Genomic DNA, 23,879 nt, shown 5'->3' with positions numbered 1-23,879 from the left:
CCTTTTATCAAATAATCTAACAGTTACTGCTCCAAGTTATTATTTCTTTTTCTGTATCTTAACATTTTGATAAGAACTAAAAAAAGAGAAAGACACACCATAAACAATAGAACTCTTGAGAGAAAAACAGAAGCAAGATTTCTAGTTAAATATGCCTGATAAATCCTGATTTAACATGTGGAGTTACACAGGTGCAACTGTGCCAGCCGTTTGTGCTATGAATCTTCTCAAGCACATCCAGCTCAAATTCAGTCTTGCTATAGGCAAGAAAGGTAGTACACTTACTTTAGGCCGAGTGTCAACAACATATATAAAATCACTTCCTGGGTTTGCTTTTCTGATGGCCTGAAGCATCTGTTCATCTTCAAGGCATCTTGCACTAAAGCCAGATAAAGGCTGGCTGCTCCTACATATCGAGGCCTGCAGAAAAACAAACAAGAAGTCAGTAAACTTATTAAGCAGAAAACAATTAGCAACCCAAAACATTTACTGAAGAAGCTCATTAGATGTTTACCATAGAATTATAGTTATGTGGGAATGGTAAAAAGAATTACATTCTTTTTAGAAAGTCAAGAAAATATTAAGGCAATAAAGCCCCACTGCCTAGGTCTTGAATCAAAGTTTTAGAGCTATTTCAAATATATTATTTCCCTCATGTGGATTATCTCCTAAAGACAATCTGTAGAGAATAACGAGTATAGCAGTGCAATCACAAGAACACTGACATAACAACTTAAGAAATGGATCCTTCTGCACTGTCACTCACACTTCAGTTATGATACTAATTACATCCAGCTTACACCAATACACTCTTTACTGAGCACTTTGAGGTACAAGTCCAGGAAACAAAAATGTGTACATACTGTGCAGCCAGATCACTGATGTACTGTATTTTTAGCACTGCCTCTGGAGAAAGACTTCACTGCACAGGAAGTGAGTCAGGCAGCCTGAGTGTTGGAGCAAATTTATTAATCAGTGCTATTGAAAAAGTCAAGAGAGATTCTCCCCAGACACATCAGAATCAGGCCTCCAGATGAAACCAGGAAAGAAGGAACTGAACTTGGAGTAAGGAGATCATATTTCCCAGTTTCTGCTAGTCTGTGAGCAGCCGGAGCCATATGGGCACAGGGCTGATGTAGGCACTTTCTATGCACTGAACATGAGTACGAAGAGAATCTGCATGCTGAAGGTCATAACCCTTGCAGGCTGCCCAACAGATTATTTATTACTGTGAGAAGGAACATGCTCACTTTCAGCCAAGCTTTTAACTATCAGTACTTAGTAAATGGGATCTTTAATATATGAAACTGTGGGAGCTTGCTTAGATGTCAGTAATAGATTCTGCCATCAAATTATTAGTTATCTACTGCTGATCAGTGCATATCCCAGTGATTTAATACATGCTAACACCTTCTTTGAATGATGAAATTTGTACATATGGCTATTCACAACCTCTCAACATTTTTCACAACATTTTTCTCTCAGTCATGAGGTATCATACTTGAGGTAGATACACACCTTAAGATTAAGACTAAAATTAGAGTTGCAGACTAAGGTTAAGGTTCAGGAAACTTGGGGCTAGAGCTCATTACGTTACAGCACTGCCTGTGCTCAACAAACTAAGATATGTGCTGGCACCAGAAGGAGAGAATAGCTTGTCTGTCAGGTTAAACTCACATATAGCCCAAGCTCATGAAACAGCTGCACTGCCAATAGTGCAGAACCACGAAGATAAATTGGCCTAATGATCCATTAGATATCTCAGAAATCATTACAAATGATCTCCATGAAGAACTTAACCCAAGCCAATTGTTTATGAAGAGCACATACATCTAAAAAATTTCTTAGGGTGTATTTAAGAGTACGGCAAAAGATCAGGTTGCTTTCAACTGCCCTGGCTAAAAAGATACTTTCAGACTTTGATCTCAGCATAACCACAAAGATCCTGTGAGACACAGAGTGGTGTCACAACATCATTTGAATCTGTGAATAACCAAAATGTTATGTGACCTTTCCAGATATGCAAGACGGAATGAGCGGCACCCATTCCGCTTCCCAACCTGCTGTTACTGGAGTTATTCAATGTCTACCATCACAAAACTTACTCTACTCTTGCCCATTCTTCTATTACCTGGAAACTTATGCCAACATCCAAACTCACATGGAGGTACTCCAACATTCCTTACCTTTTAAGATCAAGGAATGAATACAATATTTCAGACCCTAGTGGCCTGAATATGAATCCTAACCTTAACCTGAACTCAGCCACAAATGAAGAAACCATCTAGGCTGAAACTGTAGAACTCACCCAAGCTGGACCACTATATGCCAGAACCTAGTTGATCCCTTAGACTTCTTTCACTAATATCTGGAAACGTCCAAGTTTTGAATGCTGTGTATCTGTATTTGGACTTAGGTGATTATGCAAAGTGATTAATTTTGAAAATTTTGTTCTTAATTAAATATAAAAGGCAATATACTATTTATGTGTAGACTGTATTAATTATTTAAATCTTCATATCCTCCTATTTTGTAATCAAATTCTTAGATCTTTGCTAAAGAAGAACTCTGCTGAAATTGTCAGCAGGAGTCAAAAATACGTTTCATCCTACCCTTCTGAAGCTTAAACTTAGGACAGGCATCACCATAAAGAAAAGACTACCCAAACCACCTTCTAAATTTTTTTTTTTAAAGCAAACACTGACTTCTCACAGAAGCTTATTAGAAAAATTACAAAAGCCAGGTTAAACTTTGCACATTGGAAACTACAAACTCACACTTACATTATTATCCTTGCAGTAGTAGGAAAGAGCTGGAAAACGCCTTCGGCTCCGAAATTTAGAGCTCCCCACTATGATGTGTGCAGTTGCAGACTTTGGTACATACACTTCTGTAGGATACGAGTCACAGACCTGTGAAAGGAAACTCCAGTTACTTAGTCTACTAAATACAACTAATGTTAGCCAGCTCTACTCTACTGAAAAAAAAAATAGAAATTTTAATCTCAGATAATATTTCATTGCACAACAACTGTACATATCACCTGCTGTACAGGAACTGATTGACCACCTGAGCAAGCAATGAGTCAGCCACAGGAGCACAGGTGAAGGCAATTCACTTGTGCTACCAGAAGGGGTGGAGCCTGGTTCCACCTCTCCTAGATCCCATTTAAGTGCTGACTGCACTTAATGACTTCCATGGAGGAAGGATCTCCTTCTGGAGTTTACTGTAAGCCTATGATACTGGTAAGCATTTCCATTTATTTTGATTATTTTTCTATCACAATATTCTTACCAAGCCTAACCTCTGTACGCCTGCATTTCTCAAAACAGTCTTTTAAAGTTGGAAAGTGTTGATTATACTTTGCAAACAGCAAAATTGAAGCAGAAAGGTTGAAGGGCTGTATTTCCAGGTACTAATTCATGTCTTACTGAGAATATACATTCAGATCAGAAAGAATCTTTAGTATGTACAGCATGGTTGTATTTACAACTGTTGCTTTCTCCAGAGCAGAACTTGGATATGAGAAAGGAAAGGGGTGAAGTTCTCAAACATGAGAGAGGACTACAGAGCCAAAATTTGCAGTGAATATGGAGTATGAAACATTAAAAAAAAAAAAAAAAAAAAAAAAAGGTTTTGAGAAAATGAATCCATTTCTACAAAAGGTAAGCAGCCCAGCCAATTCCTCCCTTCTGCCAGGATCCCAATGATCAGATTTAAGCAGGGACTGGCAGGAGATGCAAAAGGAGAGGCTTATGTTTAAAGATGCTGCTGTGGTGAATTGGTTTCTATTTGTGATGTCACTTCTCCTACACTTTATCATGGGAGAGGTTAAATATATTTTTTTTTTTCTGCTTATATTAAAAAAAAAAAAAATCCTCACAGTGCACTCAACCTTCTTGAGAGCTTCACAGGCCTCGCTTAATATAAAGACACTAAAAGCAATAGAGTAAATTGAGTGTATGGGCCAACTTCTTTCAAAACATATTTTGGTTATTATTTCTCACAATTAACATTCTGTGAACTTCAATTGTACAGTACTGAATTAGGCAGGACAGACTGAACTGGGGAGAGATAAAGCCTGTCAGGTGACTATGGAAAACACTTAACAGTTAAACATAGAGGCTTCAAAGGATTGTGAGGGTAGCCACTGACAAAAAAGCATGGTTAAATTCACTATTCCAAGGTGCTGGGGTTTGTTTTTTTTTTTTTGTTAATGTCTGTGCAGTAATCTTACTTAACCCTATGTATCAGAAAAAAAGCTCACTTAGACGCTTAGGTATGAAATGCTAACAATATTACTAATAGCCAAATACTAACATTTAAAACTTACTGTGGACAAGTTACACATACATTAAATGAAGATGCATCCTTTTTCCTGCTATTTGTATGCATTTTAATGTGGAAAATGGGGAAGAGCTGTACCATACTACACATGTGTACAGCACTGAGTACACAAGAGTTTTGCATCTGAGCACTAAGGAACTCACAGCCAGACTGCTGATCCACTCTAAGGGTCCCATGACATTAAAAAAGTAACTCACTCCATAGTCTCTGTTTACATCACTAATCTGCCAGTAGCTGTTTGGAATGCCCATCCGGTTATATTCTTCATTGAGGTCCACAAGCTTCCAGCCTTTCTCTCGTTCTTCTTTATCTAATTTTGGATTGAATGAGAAGCAATACAACTCTTCATATTTCACTGAAACAAACAAAAAAACAAACAGCAAAACAATAAGGTATCTCAGATTTCTGATCAAGAAGACACATCCAAAAACAAAATCTGACACTGCCTCTAATGTGGTTTCCCTTAAAAGTAACATGAATTGCTTCTTGAAATCTCACATTCTGTCTTGAAGCTATTGTCAAACATACTTTGAAAGTACTGTGCTTCTTTTTTGTTGTTGTTGTTTGAATAAATATGTGCTGTATTAATATTCAAAGTAGTCTGTTTTACTGGACATCTTATCTACTTATGCACCACAATCTTCCAAAATTAAGAAGCTCAAAAGTCTTTGTGCTGAAATAGAATTTTCCAACAGGTTCAATGAAATTTTTATTCTATGGACTGCAAAACTCTGTTCTTCCTTTATTAGCAAAGGCATTTGAGATACAGCTGTTGTAATAAGCATAAAAATAGCATGTGTTAAATCAATCATTTCATCACAACCATAAAACCACTTCAGTAGCTATGCCACTTGTCACCTTCAGTCCAGAACTATATGGTAAAATTTGCTAGTACTGGAGTTCTTAACTTTTCATTTTCAGGATACCTGTATTTATACTAATGAGTGATTTAATTATGGTGGCAAATGGCAGCCAGACACCATTGCCACTAAATGCCACCTGTCAGCAAAGTTCTTACTGCTGCTGAAGACACTGTGACAAGGGTATGCTTTACTCTGTTGCTTTAAGCTTCCTCAAAACTAGGATAATTTACCTTGTTGTTTCTGAGTTTCTCTGATTATTTAATCCTGCATAGCATAATAAGTCACATCAGCTGCAGTTGCATATTACTACTACTACTCTAATTACAGATATCCCTGTATAAGTTCAGTTGCAGTGCTGGCTGCCTGCTATTTTTCCCACTCTGCACAGTAGATAAAACTGGTGTTCTCCCAGCAAGATAAAAAATTAAAGCCAGTTATTTCAGTTTCATACAGACTGTGGCAAATATTTCTTTAGCTATCACTTAAAACAGGTAAGGCTGTTGGTTCCTAGAAGAGCAACTATGTCACAGAGGATCAAATATTGGATTTCACTGAAAAGAGGAAAGGTTTCAAAGGGACCCTGATCAAATTTAAGAAATTCAAGCAGAACACATTCTAAATCTAGATAACAGTAGGCTAAAATACAGGCAGTCCAGTGGACTAGATCAAGTACTTGCTGCAATACATTTCATTGATTTTTAACAAGTTTATGCACAGCACAGAAGGGAGAATTCAGATCTTCATGTGGCCACTAAAGATATCATAAAACTTCACAGAAGGAATATGAAATTTCACTAGATTTAGAGACTTGTTAGTATTTTCCTAAATTCACACTTACACAAGGCAGCAGTTACTAATAAAATAGCATTATGATATATTTTACAGTCAGTGATCCCCTAGACTATCACTTTAAATAAAAGTTTGTGTCAAACATTATGGAATAAACCATTTATTAGAGCATGCATTCTCCACTGCTCCAGAGTGCTCTGTGCTCAGAGACCTCTCCTTCATCGTAATGCATCCGTAATGAAGTCTTCTCTCTTAAACCGAAAAGAAGAAAGATGCACAGCTACACTTCACCCATTACAATATCCTTCAAGAGGAGGATTCACTTTTGTGTCATGTTTCTTTCCCATACCTGGCCGTGCCAGACGTATTAGAGAGATATAGACATCGTGGCAGTCTCGCTCCTGAGGGATGACCAGCTGGATAACCTGGAAGTTCTTGCAGCGGATCAGCAATGGGCAACCTGTGGCAGTTGTGGCCTGCTTCTCAATAGAGGAAATTTGGCTGTGGAGAACCTGGAATGGAATTGAAAATGGTTATGTTACGTGATTCAAGTCTGCAGGAAGAAAAACAGTTGCTTGTAAAGATCTGCCAGGACACAGGAGCTTCCACTGCTGTTTCAGAAAATCCTCACACACGTCTTCTTGCAGTTTTGTTCCTATCTCCAGCATCAGGCTCCAGAAATGCCAGATACATGACCTACAGACAACGAAGCACCTCTGGAATGTTTCAGCTGCTCAGACATTAGCCTACTCATGCTGTCCAAAGCCTTCTGTTTGATTTTTTTTTTTTTTTAATGTATGCTAACAGTCATCAGAAAAAAGAGCTCTTTTGTCTATCTGTACAGTGAAAAGATGAACCAGCATCAGTTATAAAAAAAATAACTAAAGTCTCTTGGCTAAAGAGTTGGTCCAGCTAACTGACAGAATGGAAGCACAAGGAGGGAGACAAGCTGACTAAGCCCAAGCAGTAATTCACTCTCTAAACAGCTGAACTTGACAGCAGTGGTTCCTTGAAGAATCACAGCCAGTATTCATACAGTAAATACCTTTGTGGTACCAGTACCCTGTGTTACAATATCCAAAACCCACAGAATTTTTTTTTTAAAATCATCAAGCTGCAAAGGTTTTTATTAAGCCTTTCAGATACTATCCAGTAATAGAAGCATCTGTATAAACTCATCTACAGCATTTAATCTACTTGGCAAGTTATTTTCAAGTTACCATCAGTAAATTGCCAAGCACTTACAGCTAACCAAAAAAATAAAAATCATACCCAGGTTTCTTTACGAGTTTCAGAACCATTTTCCACAAATATGACGTGAGTAGCTGTTAAGTACAGGGTTCCCACTGCAGCTTTTCTTGAAGATAAGCGATCAAGTAATCGCACATTTTCCACCTAAATAAAGAGAAGACAGATGAAAGAAAAAAAAAAAAAAGCTATGGCATAGCATACTGCAGTGACATATCAACAATCATATTTTGTCCATTACAAACACTGTGTTGTCATGCTAAGATAGATGTTTACCAGCTAAACAGCACACAAATATATACGAGAGTGATCTACTTTCATAAGCAATAGAAGTTAGGATTCATGGGACAGTTCAGGTTGGAACTCAGGAAGTCTTGAGTCCAATTTCCTGGTCCAAGCATGTTTGGTGCTGAGGTTAGATCAGGTTGCCCAGGACATTACCCAGTTGGGTCTTGAAAATCTTCACAGATGTAGTCTGCCCAACCCATCTGGGTGATCTGCTTCGTTGCAAAACTGTTCTTACAGTGAAATTAATAGAAAAGCATGCCACAAGAATCCACTCAGTGAAGGCCACTAAGATGATCACAGGTCTGGAGCACTTCTCCGATGAGAAAAGGTTGAAGGAACTGGGATTGTCTGGCTTAGAGAAGAGAAGGCTCTGGGGAGACCTCCAATATTTGAAAGGAGCATATGAACAGGAGGAGGAATGGCTGTTTACAAGGGTGGATAATGATAAGACAAGGGGGAATGGTTTTAAACTGAGACAGCGGAGGTTTAGGTCGGATATTAGGAAGAAGTTCTGACAGAGGGTGGTGATGCACTGGAACAGGCTGCACAAGGAGGTTATGGATGCCCCATCCCTGGAGGCATTCAAGGCCAGGCTGGATGTGGCTCTGGGCAGCCTGGCCTGGTGGTTGGTGACTCTACATATAGCAAGGGGGTTGAAACTAGATCATCATTATTGTCCTTTTCAACCCAGGCCATTCTATGACGAATCTTTTAGTGCTATGTGTAGTAGTTATATTTTTTAGCACTGGGGTCGTGCCTACAACACTTTTCTAAGGAAATTATTTTTACATCTTGTTCAGATATATAACCTCCTCTTGAGCCAATCTTTCTTGATCCTTCCCACTAATATCAGCTGGAGGGTGGCAGACACAAGGGCATAGATGCACATCCTGGATTTTAGACTGTACTATACATATGCCACACAGAAGGTGACAGAATAAACTGAAATTCTGGGAAAGTGACACAACGGAAGTAAATTGAAACTGAGAGTCATAGGTAGTTTCTTGTTTTTGTTGCTATAGGAGCAATCTAGCTAACTCCCCCTCCCAGAAATTCCAGTGAATGCTCAAATTGTTGCTGGTTTATAAGAGAATACAGAATGGTCAAAAATAAATCAGACACAGAGTATCTCAAAATTAACAGTCAAGCTTGAACCAAATAATGTTGGAAGGCTGCCTCACTACTGAAAAAAATAAAAATAAACATACTATCTCACACTAAAAAGCACAGCTAAAACCATCTGAATCAGAAATGGTGTGTGTGTGAGAGCATGAAAAGATGCTTTTCCCATAAGATATTCCCAGGGCCATATGAAATGACTATCAGAAAAGTATTTATGTATGAGAAAATTTGATTACATTAAGTGATTTAACTCCAAATCTAACTTAACATTCATTTTTCTCCCTCTTGTGGTACCTCTGTATCCAAACAGATGTTAGTAAAAGAGTTCAAAGAACTTCCCACTTGGTAAACCTTACCACAGCACTGTAATAGCATGGTAGGACCTGGCATCCACTCAAGCATTTCCATAATTATCAGTGACACAAAGAAAGCTAAAGAAAAAAAAAAAAAAAGAAAGAAAAAAAAAAGAAAAAGAATGGGGAAAAGTAAGAGGTGGAAGTGGTTGAGCATATTTCTTCAGTGGGCTTCACTCAGGCTTACAGACAAGTCTCCAGTGATAGTTCATAAAATGTTCCAGAGTTTGTCCCTGAGGGCCTACGAGGGCTGACAGCAATGGACACATCTGGAAATGTTTGCCCTCAATCACTTTCCAACTGGAATCAAAGACTTAACACCCACGGTTTTGCCTCCTTGGACAAAAAAGGATGTTCTCCCTTTGCAGCACTGCTGACAACAGGTATCTATGGCTTTTACACTGTCAATACATGCTACACACCGCATTTTATAGGCATTTGATCTGATGCTACCTAGTGTTTCTGACTGATTAGCTAGAAAGATAAATAAATTAGCAACATAGACAACAAATAGATTAAGAACTGCCTGAAATAATCAATAATTTGCTAACAACAGCCTTAGTGGGTTTCCTACTGCAACAATTTAAAAACCAAAATTAACTGCTTTTACTAAAAAAGCATGCCCTAGTTCAAACACAGTAAATCAAAGAATGCGGATCATCAAGACCATGCAATGTGTAGTAAATTACCCAAATGGTTTTATAATGCTGAAATCACACTGAGAATGTGATTTTCACTCAAGCAGCAACAGCACAGCTCTGTGCAGCCTGCCCACTGCTGCAAGAGAGCTTCAATACACTGCTAATCTTCTTTACGTCTTCTCTTCTTGTCTTATGTTTGAAGTACAAAAGCTGACTGTGAGTGCTGCTTCAAGAAAATGGAAGAGGGCAAAAGAAGGTTAAAGACTTCACCACTCTTGGATTGAAATGAAGGCAACTTTGCATCAATTTCCTTAAAAACAGAGTGGGGTGCAACAAAAATAAAGAAAGAAGAAAGAGATCTACAAAGTCATTTTCATTTTAATAACACAGACTCCAGATTGCATTCACAGAAGCTTCCCACAGGACTTCAAAATGGGATGTAGTGCTTCACAACAATTTTTCTCTTTGTTTTTAAGTAATTCTACCAAAATTACAAAGTGAGCAGAAAGATGCCATCACCTAAGAACTGAATATTTGCAACATATTATCTAAACACATTGCGTTATTTTAAAAATAGGAATAGAGATGTTCTTAAAACAAACAAATGAAAAAAAAAAAACAGTTTGGTAGAAAAATGCTTAAAAATTAAACAATTAGCAAAACCAAGTTTCCTTCAAGGCCAGCTATAATCTGCTTTAAACAAAAATAAAGCAGATAGAAAGCATGAATAGTCTTTTCCCAGGACCATCTACTTCAGAGGTCATGTACTGGGATAAGGAAGAATAGAAGGAACACAGCACTAACCCAAAACATTCAGTAATAAGACAAAAAGAAGATATAAAAGAGCATGGATCATACTAACCAAAGATTTAGGCAAGTGCCCCAAGTCTAAGAAGAACCCTCCAAAAACAAACATCTGGACAAAATCATGTCTCTGCCATGCAGTCCAGCCAAGGAGGGCACTGCTCTAGAGGACCTGGTCTTGCACAAGGAAGCGGTCACACCAGATGCCACCCTACAAACTGAGATACTTTAGGTTGTGACACAAGAAAAGCAGACACAAAGCAGGGCAGAGGCTCGGAGCTGAATTTTCAACTCTTCAAATTATATCTTCTCCCTTCTCATTAATCAGAGTTTCATAACTGATTTTCTGAACCCAGATGAGGGAGAAGTTACCATTTTCAGGAGGCCAGCCATCAAGGGCCTGCTGATAAAGACTCAGACTGACTCTCTACTCCAGTTTTATCTATGGTTTGTTTGATTTATTATTCTTAATTATTCTGTATTATCTCACATTGCTTTTAATAAATCAGTTTTCTCCTATCTTGATCAGGTTTCTTGTTCTTCCTTCTCAACCCTTCTCCTGAGCGGAGAGAAGGGTGTTGTGTGATTAATACTTCAAACCACTACATAAGGTCATAATTTCCAATAGGCCTAATTGCATTTTAATTGCATGAATTTGTCATTCAACATTGGCACTTGCAACACCTGATAAGAGTGATCTTCACATTTTGTTAGCTGCACCATAGCATTTTGTGACCAAGATGGCAAACAACAAACATAGTTACTGCTAAGAAGGTAAATGAGGATTTTATTTTTTTTTTTTAGAACTATCAATCATAACTCCAAGTAATCTTGAGCCTTCTTGAAAGGAAGCCCTCCCGGCCATCAACACTATCCCCCACACATTGCTGTTAACTTACATTTATCAACAATTATTTTTGTTATCAGTATCATGAGAAATTGCTATGTGCCCCTACAGCAAACTTTCATTTCTCCTATGCTGTGTAATCTAACCATTATCAGTGGTATTTGCCTCGTCTGTCACCTCCTCCCCTCTCTGTATCTTTCACAACTGTTGTCAGTAAAATATTGCAGGCTCTTATGTATTTTCTTGGGTCTCTAGCAAGGAACATCCCTCACTGTAAAAATGGACTTCATTATTTGTTTCCTATTTTTTAACTAGTTATCACTGAGAGGTCCTTATGTCTTCATCCATGATGATTAAACTTCTCCAAGAGACTTTGATCTGCATTTTGTCACATGTATTCATCGTAGTCCAAAGAAATTTTAAAAATTCTGGGTTTCTCTTTTTAATCATATATTCCCATGAATCTAAAGATTTAGAATGGAAAAGCAGCTGTTTACAGTTTTCTTGGGTTGTGGGTTTTTTTTTTTTTTGTCTTGACTGGGATGCTTTTAGGAAACACACCATGGTTTCTGGCTTGACAGTTTTCTACATGACCATGGTAATTTTTCACCATTCATGGTTTACAGTTTCTTATGAAATCTCTTCTAATAATGTGTTTATTGGTGACAAATCGTTTGACATGTTCTTGATAGAATAGATATAGCCCTAAATACTTTCACTACTTTGACCACTTACTAGCCTCTTTTGCCTATTAAAAGACAGCTTGAAAAAGGCTTTACTACTAGATTTTTGCTGAATTGTTCTTCCAAATCTCTTTTGGCTTACATTATTTTGTTTGTGTATTTAATTTATGTTTCATTTTCTTTATTTAGGCACAACTTCAAATTGAAAGAAGCCCTTTTACTTCTAAGAAAAGAAGTTATTAAAATAAGAGACATCCTCTTACTCCCTTCCCCTGCTGGTTAGCTATGCAAATCTTTTTTTTCGTCCTTTAAAGCCTTTTTCTGGAAGTTGGCTTACAGTGAGTTCCTGTATTTAAACAAAATCTTCATGACTCCCGTAAACATTTCAACTTTTGGCTCTCATTCTTTCTAAAAAGTTTTCACATTTTTATGCACTTTCCTCTTTGAAGTTAAATATTTACATGTTTAACATTTCAATGGGATATTCTCCCACTTCTTTTGCTATTTCAGAAATACTCAGCAAAGTATATTCATTAAAGTCACACAGAGGTTCCAGCTATATTTTGAACCAGGTCTTTCTGTCACTGCTTAAGATCAGGTACCAGATTTATTTAGAATTACACTATTTTCTTTTTTTCCTAATATAAGCAAATAGTCTCTGTAAAAACAATAATTTACAACACCTACAGTTTTATCCAGAATCATATCCCCAGCAGTTATCCAACACCAATTTGGCAATGTTTCCCATTGTTACAGCATTTTCTGCATCTATGCCTTGTTTGATTTTGTCTAGGTCATCACAGGTGATGTGGCAGCAAAGTTCCTTGCCTTTCCCATGTGACTTGCCACTGAGAGCAGCCTGTCACATTGCTTGTTATTTTTTAATCAGTTTCTTAATGTGTTTATCACATCACCATTCCCATTTATAACCAGTAAAACAGTGGTCTTCACAAGTTTTTCCATGCTCAGTATTTGTACAGAAACACAGACACATTTGGACCTGTTGACTATGATTTGGTTTTTTTTCTTCCTGTGGTTAAGTATACCTCTTGGTAACTACTGTTTATTTCAGAATGTATATATATATTTTTTCTATGAACAGAAATTTTATGACACATTTCAGCATCCAAAATATCAGATGTTTTCTGCATTCTAACAAGAGCTTCTCAGTTTTTCTTCAATACTTAGAAGTGCAATTCCTAATTAGCACTCCTACCAGGTTTGATAAAGGGCTGTTTGTTAGACAATGCAGCTGGCCGAATTTTTAGCTGGCATTTATTCCCAATGGCTCCAATGAATACAGTAAGTACAATGAAATCCTTAAACTTTGGCTTGATAAAGATTAGCATGATTCATCAATCTGGTATAACTCACCTGCATTATAGGCCAGTGTGTGATGGCAGTATGAGAAAAATAAAGCACTGTGATGGCAGTATGAGAAAAATAAAGCATGATTATTAATATCTTGCCTCACGAACCACTTCATCATATTTAACATCAATTTCAACAGGCAAGCGAACTGCTTACGTCTACCTGGATTCAAACCCAGCACTCTGATTTACTGTTTGCAAGCAGCACAAAGAGCCTTCAGGAGCAGCAAGGATCTCTAAGCTTGCAGGAGCTCATTCTAAAATGCTTGCAAACCCCCAGCTGGCATACATGGATTTTATCTGAGCTCCGTCTGTGTTTCTCTGACTACTTTCCAGTTACTCAAACTTTCTGGAAAAGTAGTATACAGAAAGAAAAAAAAAGGGAAGAAAAAAAGTAAAATAACACCATCTTCAATCTTAGATTTCATTCAGCTTATCAAAGGATTCAGATAATGTGCTGTCGTCTTTATCCTCCTAATCAGGAAAAGTAAGCCAAGTCAAACACCTTAAATGATCTACAGGGAACAGGAATATGTTCATTAAAAAAAAAAAAAAAAAAAAAGCAAGAACAGCCTGTAAAGCTGGGAGAGCTCGAGGAGAAAAATATAAGTGCTAACCAAGCCAGACTGAGGAGTGGCATCTAAGTAAAAAACATAAATAAATTATTTGAAGCTCCATCATTCACTTTTGCTTAATGACTGTGGTTGTCTGGACTTAAAGAAAAGACTGCCAAGAAATTTACTTCAACGATTACAACCCCTCACATGGAGGCCAAACCCTCTTTCTTTCAGTGCAACACAGACAACAGAAAAAAAAAAGAGGAAAAAAAAATAGAAGTTAAAGGAACTCAAATTAAAAACAGATGGAAGGCATTTTTTAATCAGAGAATAAACATGACAAATGGCTTGCCAAGAGGTCATTCAAGAAAAAGATTTATTATTAGAAAAAAGCATGGGTCAAAGCTTTATTCAGGCACAACTTCCACCAGTTTCAATGGGACTCCCACCTAAGGAAGAACAACAAAGATATGATCCTGAAAGTGATCAGAAAAATTGCTGTGCCAAAACATTATTTCTAAAATTACCCACATACTCTAATTTGTTTTCATCGGTAGTACGGATTTCTTCTTGGAAAAGCTCTGTCTGCACAGCCTATTTTTAAAAGCTTCTTGAACATGGTACCTTCATTCTCCAATTTATTTAGGCATCTCCAAACATAGGCCAACATCATAAAATTGCAGAAGTTACTGATCCTTTCTCATACTCCATGTGGGAAAGCTCTTCCAGATAAATGCAGGATCTGCTTTTATGGGGGGCACAGACTTGAGTCTGGGGAAGACAAAGAAGCAGCAAGACAAGCAAAACTGTCATGCAGTTTTACTTCCAACACAGACACTCTCTGTCTGTGGACTTCCTTCCTATGTAAGAGCTAAGCCTGCAACTCTGGAGTTATATACTGCAATTTCAACTGCACATCTGGAAGGAGAATACAGATGGAAAACATATCCAGCATCTAAGAAAAAAAAACTGCTGTACTCCTGCCCATCACCAAGTGGGATCTGTTATTAATTCTTTCATTTCCTACCCACCAAAAAGGAGGAAAGCTGTGCAAACCCTCACGGTGAGGAGGATGCTACAAATTAAAGATAAGCAGGGAATCTCCTAGCTCAGGCCACATCCTCAGGAATTTCTTTCCTATTCAATGAGATAAAATGTACTGCTTTGCAACAAAAGTGTTAAATAAAACCTGATCAAATACACTGACATATGAGAGTACAAAAGTGGGGAGGCATTTTTGGTAGTTCAAGGGTACAGCAAGTCAAATGATGCAGTGAACTTCAGTCACTGATTCTTTGAACTTGAGTGAGTTTACAGGTTGTGAATGGTATCTACCACCAAAATAAACTTTGATTGTGAGTTTGTTTTGGTCTGGAAAGCAAGGGAGAAAGAGGGAACTGAAGTTTGGAAGTCACAGTACATATCAGGAAGGGCCATGGGAACATTAGAGCATTACAGCAAATGCACAGGATCTGCAAGACAGATCAAGCTTCCATCATGGTCTTGAAGGCTCTGCGTGTGCCAGCTCAACAGCCGCTATTTCATAACAGTACTGCTGAAAAACTTGCTCCAGTGCCAAAGAATGGGGCCAGCTTAGGGTAGAGCAGAGCCCTAGAAAGGCTCCTTCTTTCCAGCCATGACTTTGTCTTCCCTCAGGCTCCTAGCCCATGGGCTGCAGCTGTTTTCCCAGCTCACCTTGCAGTGTCACACATACAAGGAGAAACCAAATCCTGGGAACTAGCGACACAGCACTGACTGACTTCAGCATTGCAGGCACGCAAAAGCTAAAGGAAGCGCAAGCCAAAAGCCTGAGCCTAATGAGAAAAAAGGAGCACAGCTGGTATGGTTTGAAGCCAAGTGGAATATTTGAGCTTTCTTCACCCTGGTTGACCTCAGCTATTCAAGTGTTTAGCATAATTCTCAAGAGTGGAAAAAATATAACATGCTAAAGATCAAATGCTAGAACTATAAAGATGTTTTTTATCCACACAGGGAAAGAATAATATTGTACTCACTAAACAAAATATATAATAATATATCTTTTTGCATAGTCCTGGAACAAGAAAAATGGAAAACAGCTGTCAATGAATTTTACTATTTAATGTGGTTTCTATTCTATTTCAATAAGAATCATAAAAACTGTTGTTGATCCATGTAACTTCTTTGTATTTTCATCATTGAAAAGATTTCTCAATTTGTAGCACAGAATCAGAAGGCCACATATGTCAAAAGAATCATCAAAAGCCAAAAAAATGAAAATAATTAAATTTAAATAAAGACACCTAGGGCAAACCTGACAGGAAGAGGGTAAGCAGTCAAGAAAAATTTAAGCAAGCCTAATTCATTAAATGACTGAAGTAAAGCTGAAATAATGGAAAGTAGCTGAAAAAGTTTTAAGGAATTACTTGCATATTAGCAAGACACTGAGCAAATTGCCTACCAAATAGTTTGATTAAAAATATCTGATTGTTTGTTGTGATTTATAAAACATGGAAACTAAACACCATATTACCATATGTGTATGAGTAGCAATTTTATAAAGGATGCAGTGAGCTGTAGCCTATTATCAGAGTATAGAGCACTGCAGCATGGTGTCTACACTACAATACAAAGACAGAAATTACCAAGAAAAGAAGTGAGCAACTGATGAATTTCCTAAGTCAGTAGGAATAATTAATATATAAATATATATAAAATAATAATTAATACATTTTCCAAAATTGTTTAGATTTACCTCTGAAAAAAATATACAGAAAATTATTGTATATAGCAATAACGTATAGCAGGAAGGAACAATTGTGCACTGAGCAATGAAGACAAAAAATGCAAACAAAAGAATTTCTTGCAGGCACACTGTTCTGGCACCTTCAGTGCCAACTTTCGTTTTGTTTTATTTTTTTAATCAACGCTACACCTAAAACAGAAATAAAGTGCATATTGGGAATAGGCACATACATAAAACTTATGTTTCAAAAGTGAAAAAAACATCCAGAATTAAAAGGTTCTAATCCCAGAGGTAATGTAAAATAAAGAAAGCCAAGTGAAAAATAGAACTGCATGCACAAAAGCCAAAGAACTGAATCCTGAGCCTTTTAAAACCAGAGGAACACTTTCATTGCCTTAAACAACCTTTGGATCACTGTCTCCATCAGTGTTCTTGCATCAGCTCATAAATTTGGCAGCATTTTCCCATATGGATGATTCTTTTCTTCACTCTCTTCTAAACTGCTTTTCAGTTAGCATTCTGAATTAGATATTTTGGTATTAGATCAGAAGCGCTATTATCACAGAATCACAGAATGGCCAGGGTTGGAAGGGACCTCAAGGATCATGAATCTCCAACCCCCTCACCACATGCAGGGACACCAACCTCCCCATTTAATACTAGACCAGGCTGCCCCATCCAGTCTGGCCTTGAACACCTCCAGGGACAGAGAACCCACAGCTTCTCTGGGCAGCCTGTTCCAGCACCTCACCACTCTCTCTGTAAAGAATTTCCCCCAGATATCCAACCTAAATCTTCCCTCCCTCAACTTAAAACCATTTCACCTTGTCCTGCTGTTATCTACCCTTTCAAAGAGTTGATTCCCCTCCCCTCTGTAGGCCCCCTTTAGGTACTGAAAGGCTGCAATGAGGTCACTCCGCAGCCTTCTTTTCTCCAGGTTGAACAAGCCCAGCTCTCTCAGCCTGACTTCATAGGGGAGGTGCTCCAGTGCCCTGATCATCTTCATGGCTCTCCTCTGGACCCTCTCCAACAGCTTCCTGTCTTTCATGTACTGGGGGCTCCAGACCTGGACACAGCACTCCAGATGGGGCCTCACAAGAGCAGAGAGGGACAATCACCTCCCTGTCCCTGCTGGCCACCCCTCTTCTGATGGAGCCCAGGTTACCACTTGCTTCCCAAGTTGCAAGAGCACGCTCCTGGCTCATATTAAGTTTTTCATCCATGAGGACCCCCAGATCCTTCTCTGCAGGACTACTCTCAGGATTTCTCCTGCCAGTCTGTATGTATGCCTGGGATTTCGCCCTGGAATCAATATTATTGCCTTCCGAGCTGCGAGGGCACACTGCTGGCTCATGTTAAGTTTTTCATCTAACAAGACCCCCAGGTCCTTCTCCACAGGGCTGCTCTCAAGGACCGCTCCTTCCAGTCTGTATGGATGCCTGGGATTCCTCCAGCCCAAGTGCAAAACTCTGCACTTTGCCGAGTTGAACCTCATTAGGTTCACCCGGGCCCACCTTTCAAGTCTGTCAAGGTCCCTCTGAACGGCATCCCTTCGTTCCACCGTGTCAACTGCACCACTCAGCTTGGTGTCATCAGCAAACTTGCTGAGGGTGCACTCGATTCCATCATCTATATCACTGATAAAGATGTTAAAGAGCACCAAGCATCCTGATCTAGAACAACTCCTTCACTCACTTCACAAAGGTCAGTGTGCTCCTGCATTCACTCAATTAGATGTAACCAGTCAACACTTAATTAGTTATTATTTTAATGGTCAGTTGTCCTACAGGCTGTTACTGCTACACAGGCACAGAGTTTTCAGATAATAAATATATGACATGTTTTAACCTATTTCACATGGAAATTTCAATAGGATGACCAGAGATTAAGAACAGACAAATGGATAAAGATAACCAAAAGTAATGTTCTGTTTCTTCAGGAGAATGTGTATTAATATATCATGGTGAGATATATGAATCAGATTACAGAAACAAAGAAACAGTTGTAAGAGTAGTAACCAGGTAAAGTAGATTATTTTAATAGAAAATGAATAAAGTATTAATGCCAAAGTTTCTGCACCTTATTTACATAACTATCTTAGAAGCTTATACACATGAAGAATAAAGGGTAACTGGAGACTATGAATCTTCTCTAATTCCAGATATTCTTTTGGCTATGTGTACAGATCTTCTGCTCTTAAATCATATATCTAAAGCTAAGCATTAAAAATCTCATTCCATAAGTAGCAATGCCCCAAAGTAACCAGAACTGAATAAATAAACTTTCCCTACATAAGCAGATCAGTGAAATTTCAACTGAAACTGTTCTCAAAAGTTTTATTTGTGGTCCTCTGTAACAATCGTGTTACTTGAACACAGGATGAAGGGTACTGTCTATCGTATCCCCAGAATAACTCTGTTGGGCCAAATACATCTGCAGTACAAATACATCCTGCATAGCTGGGAAAATTCAGGACAGAGAATGGCACAGGGGACTTTTGTGACTGAGGTGTGCTCTTCTAGGCCAAATTTGCTAAAACAAAAAGGAAATACCACTCAGTGCTAGAAATTAGTTTCGGAAAGTAAAATACTTGGTAGGATTCTTCATCATCATGAGAAATAGCAATGTATCTTACAGTTTTTCTAAGAAAGGAGTCATTGAAAAGAAATACCTCACTGTAACATCACAAAAACAAAACCACTTGAGCAACTCAAATCATCCCAAGTATTGTGTTAACAAGAGATACTCAACCAAATGAATTTCTGAGTTAATTCCACTTAAGACACCTGCTATATTCTTTAGTTTAAGAAGCCCATTCAATAATCCTGCTGCCAATATATGAAGACAAATGATATGGAACAGTGGTAAATAAAATAAAGTGATTAGCAACAGTGCCCAAAGTCCCCCCATAAAATAAACACATCTTTAGAGACCTTATCTATCTACCTGTTCATGGTTAAACATATCTCTGCAGATGTTAATAAGATATGCTTCTTGTCTGTGTGGAAGTATTGTTTATTATTATTTTTTTAATCACTGTTATAAGCAGTTCAAGTTTTGGGTTTTGGCAGTTATCCTAGACAAATCTTGCTGCTCAACCCATACTAATGGCTGACAGTGGTTTTACTCATTTTTAAAAGATTGTTGGAATTATGCATAACTTTATTTAGCTACGCGCGACAGTTAGCAACTTTTAAATACACTCAAATTACAGCCTTTATAAATAGGACGACATTTACATTGTGACATTTACACCACTGCTGCCTCTGTGTATTTGTACATGCACTCTCCATTCCACCTACAACATCATGGTAGAACAATGGCATTTAGTACATGAAAGACTGTGTTTGAGACTCAGCTGTATATTGTCCAGAAGGGCTAAGGAATACCCCTTAATAAAATAATGAAGAAAAGCAGTGTTTAGTCAAGTGGTTTCTATTTCTGCTATTAACTTGCTATTTCTGCTTACTAAGGAGAGATAATAGTTAAACTCTTCAGAACTAGAATTTAAGGTATTATGCCTTTTGGTGAAGGGCTAGGCAATGTACCATTACCAAAATTATGTAGTTATGTCAATAGCACATTGGAAGAACGGAACTGCTGAGAAGGGGAATACACACATTTTGAAAGACTCAGAACAGATTTTGGAGTGGGAAATCCCACTGGAGGCCTGTGATGCTGTTGCAAAGTATTCACTAAGGCTGACCCAGAGGGCAAGATATATTTAGAGTTAAAAAAAACCTTTTGACAATCAAGGGTTTTTAGAGAAACTAATTTACCATGGTACTGGAGGAAAAGTCCATTTACAAACTGAAAGCTGCTTAAAGGATAGGAAGCAGAGTAGGGCTTAGCGGCATGTCATTCAGGATGGAAGCAAGTCAGCAGTGAAGTCCTACAACTTCTGAGACTGGTTTCACTCCACTTTATCAATGGCCTGGAGAAAAGAGTAAGCAGTAAAATCCTCAAGTCTGTGGATGATAGTAAGCTTTCTTAGACAGCCAAATGCTGTATTTGTGGCACAAGAGATTCAGAAGAGCCATGTGCAGGCAAAAGAGATGCAAACAAATATATATGGTTTAACTATGAGGGAAAAAGCCCTAAACCATGTCTACACAACCATGGATGGACTCAGAAATTATAGTTCCCACACAGGGAAAAGGTCTAGGGGTGACTGCTGACATTTTTCAAATTTACCAGAAACACACGGGCTATGATCAAGATTTATGATGAAGGCTTGGAAAAGGTGAGAATAAACTGTTATTCTCCAAATCAGCTAAGCAAGAAGCAAGGAGCATTGAACAAAATTTCTACAGCTGTGATCTTTTGCAACTTGATCCCACACAAGAAAAGGGTGTTAGCATGTCCAGAAAGGGCTTTGGCAAACACATGAACAAGAGGTCCATAAAGGGACATGAATCAAACCAGGGAGGGATGGACTTGACCGCAACAATACAAATACGGACATCGCAAGAGTGAAGAATGTAGCCAGGATTTCCTTCCACTGCTAGAAGACACAGAGCAGTGACCTAAATGAACTATTGGTCCAGATGACATGGAACTCCTCTCTGCTACTGTTCATTTCTTCTACTTAAATGACAGCTATGCTGTATCAGATTTATTTTCATATATGTGAACTATCAGTCACTGCTGTTTTATTGGAACTAAAATAAAAAACAATTGCTAATTATTTTGGCAACAATTGGCATTACGTTTTTATTTCCTTTTGAAAGAAAAGCTTTTACTTGGGACTAGAACTTTGTTTTAATTTTGTATTAGTAAGTTCACTAATTTTCTAAGTATGGGATTTATCTTAATTTTCAAAATGTCTGGGAATCCATCTAGACTGGCCATCTGGACAGTCACATTATTCTGAAATAAGTATCTCTACACAGAAGGCAGTTGCTTATCAAGCTTTTCACTGGATGAAATTGCATGGAGTTAGGAAATGGGATACCACAGACTAACTCTCAATATAGTGAGAATATTTCTATTTCTATTCTTAGCATTGCTGAGATTGGAAAGCATTTAATGTTAAATTTCAAATTATCAGTGAAAAAAAAAAAAGTAAAAACAAAAAACAATTAAAAATAGACAACACTCTTTTGGTGACTGATTTTCTGGTTTTGTTTTTTGTTTTTGAACAAGCACATCAAAGAGACTATTTCTGCAAGGTAAATGTAGATACACCATGGCATCACTGTATTTGGGAGTAACTTGAGGGATGTATTTCAGCACCCACTCATATTTAATATCTTGGCTTTTCTGTATTTGTAGAAGGATTTTTTAAAGGATTTAAAGGCACCTTCACATCCTGCCTTCTAAACTGCCTTACTCCAGGGACATAACTCCCAGAATACCTGTAAATATAAAGAGACGCATGGAATAAAGACTGTACAATCACCTCCCTCTGAGTAAGATTTCCAGAGCAAGTTCTGAAGTATCAGTGCTGTGCTTTCTCATAGCTGTCTTGATACTATGCATATGCAAAACCCATTTCTGCAACATTTGAAGGCACACACTTGCAGAAAAACAGAAAAGCTTCCATTGTCCATAATAGGCTTGGGTCATTCGTTAAAAACAAGCATGAAGACTTATTTTTAAATTTAATTTTTTTTTCCTTATTAATCTGCTTTCACTATTTTTCACATCGATGCTTTCAACATTTGGCTCATGGCCAGAAGGACCTGTTCAGGCAACTTCCACTGACCATTTCCTACCCATGGTAAGATGATTGTTAGTGTTCTGACATTCTGACATAAGAATCTGATGATTCTTAGTGTTCTGACAGTTTTCTTTAAAAAAAAAAAAAAAAAAAAAAAAAGCCACTGATAAATCATGAAATAAGAAGGAACAGATGCTATAAATACGTATGTTCATTTTAGCACCTAAAGACACAAAAATCCAAGTCAAGTAAGGAGTCTCATCTGAAATTAGCATCATCATGCTAGACACTGACAAAAAAAAAACAAACAAAAAAAAACCAAAAAAACCCACACAGGCACAAATCAAATACAAATAACTTTTTAACAGCTTTGGGGGATGACAGGAAACAAACAAACAAAAAAGGTAAAAAATATATGCTATGCCCACTTCAAATTAGTATATTATGGGAGTTCATTTTTAGTCATTATTTTTAGGCATGCGCCAAAATTGCATCTCATTTTATAAAGCAAGATGGAATTTCCATCTTTGTTAACAAACACAGGCTTCTGCAGAAAAAAAAAAAAAAAAAAAAAAAAAAAAAGGACTAACAGAAGGACTATGGCATCAGTCTGCAAAAACTAAACAAATTCATCACCAGATCTGACACTGAGATGAGCTATAGGACAACACACCTTCATTCTGATAACAAGACACGGTCGGGGTCTGCAATTCACTAAGGCGACTCAAACCCCCCGCCCCCCCCGTCGGGGCCCCCCCCCCCCCCCCGGGGCAGCCGGGCGGGCTGCAGCACAGAACGGCCCTACAGCCGCAGGGGCTGCTCCCGCCCGGACCCACCTTGGGCATCCGGATGTGCTCCATGGCGGCGGCGGCGGCGGCCGGCCCGGCTGCTCACGTCAGGCGGGCAGCCATGCGCACCTGGGCTCGTGCCGGCCTTTCATTCATATATATATGTATAAAATATATATATTTATAATATATTAATTTGTCCCCCCGCTTTCTGGCGCAGATAGGATTAAAAAAGGGAAAAAAGAAAAAAAGAAAAAAGAGAAAAAGAAAAAAAAAAGAAAGATCTGTTCAGGGCAGAGGATGCGGCTGTTCGGGTGCCGGCAGGTCAGCGGCTGGCTCCACCTCCCGCAGCCGCCATGATGCCCGGCCGCGGGGATGCTCGGCGCGGCCCAGCCCGGCTGCATTGTCTCAGCGCACGGCGCGGGGGGCTCTAGGCAGCTCGGTGTCTGGAATTGCCCCGCTCGATGCTTCCTGTGAGAAGGACCAGAAACAGTGAGGGGAGCTCTGCCTGAGGTGGCCTCCCTCCATCTTTTCTCATTCCCTGGTTCTGTGTGCGCAGTGTCTCCAAGGCAAAAAGTGCACTGCGTGAAACTGAGGCACAGAACTGCATTAATCTCAAGCTCTACATGTCTGTTTTTCAATAATTCACAATGTGCACAAGGGGAGATTTTTTGTGGCACGTAATTTTCGGTCTTACGCAATAAATTTCTTCTGCCATTGCTTGCCTTGCCTGGACCATCAGATGTGGTACCTCCTGAGGCAAAAATAGATGTTTTAGGGCTGCTTTCCTCA

The 23,879-nt window shown here is 38.4% G+C and overlaps 1 protein-coding gene across 4 annotated transcripts in view; it reads right to left on the bottom strand.

Annotated features, from left to right (window-relative positions):
- The window catches only part of MTMR7 (myotubularin related protein 7), a 60,357-nt gene that overhangs the window by 17,089 nt on the left and 19,389 nt on the right, over positions 1–23,879 (bottom strand). For 2 of the 4 annotated variants that reach the window (XM_042871860.1, XM_042871862.1), the window contains exons 1-6: positions 23,785–23,831; positions 7,272–7,394; positions 6,349–6,511; positions 4,545–4,702; positions 2,784–2,912; positions 286–420 (exon numbers count right to left, since the gene is read on the bottom strand). In XM_042871860.1, coding sequence (XP_042727794.1) covers positions 286–420; positions 2,784–2,912; positions 4,545–4,702; positions 6,349–6,511; positions 7,272–7,394; positions 23,785–23,826 — 750 coding nt within the window. In that variant the 5' untranslated portion in view covers positions 23,827–23,831. Of the gene's footprint in view, positions 1–285; positions 421–2,783; positions 2,913–4,544; positions 4,703–6,348; positions 6,512–7,271; positions 7,395–23,135; positions 23,201–23,784; positions 23,832–23,879 lie in introns of those variants that run through there. The other 2 variants (XM_042871861.1, XM_042871863.1) reach the window with 2 other exon arrangements.

The sequence above is a fragment of the Lagopus leucura genome, unplaced genomic scaffold (genome assembly GCF_019238085.1).
Source record: "Lagopus leucura isolate 7727_CA_CO unplaced genomic scaffold, USGS_WTPT01 Super-Scaffold_100004, whole genome shotgun sequence".
Taxonomy (NCBI): Eukaryota; Metazoa; Chordata; class Aves; order Galliformes; family Phasianidae; genus Lagopus; species Lagopus leucura.
The sequence above is the reverse complement of the archived record's forward strand: the minus strand, read 5'-3'. Positions and strand labels throughout refer to the sequence as shown.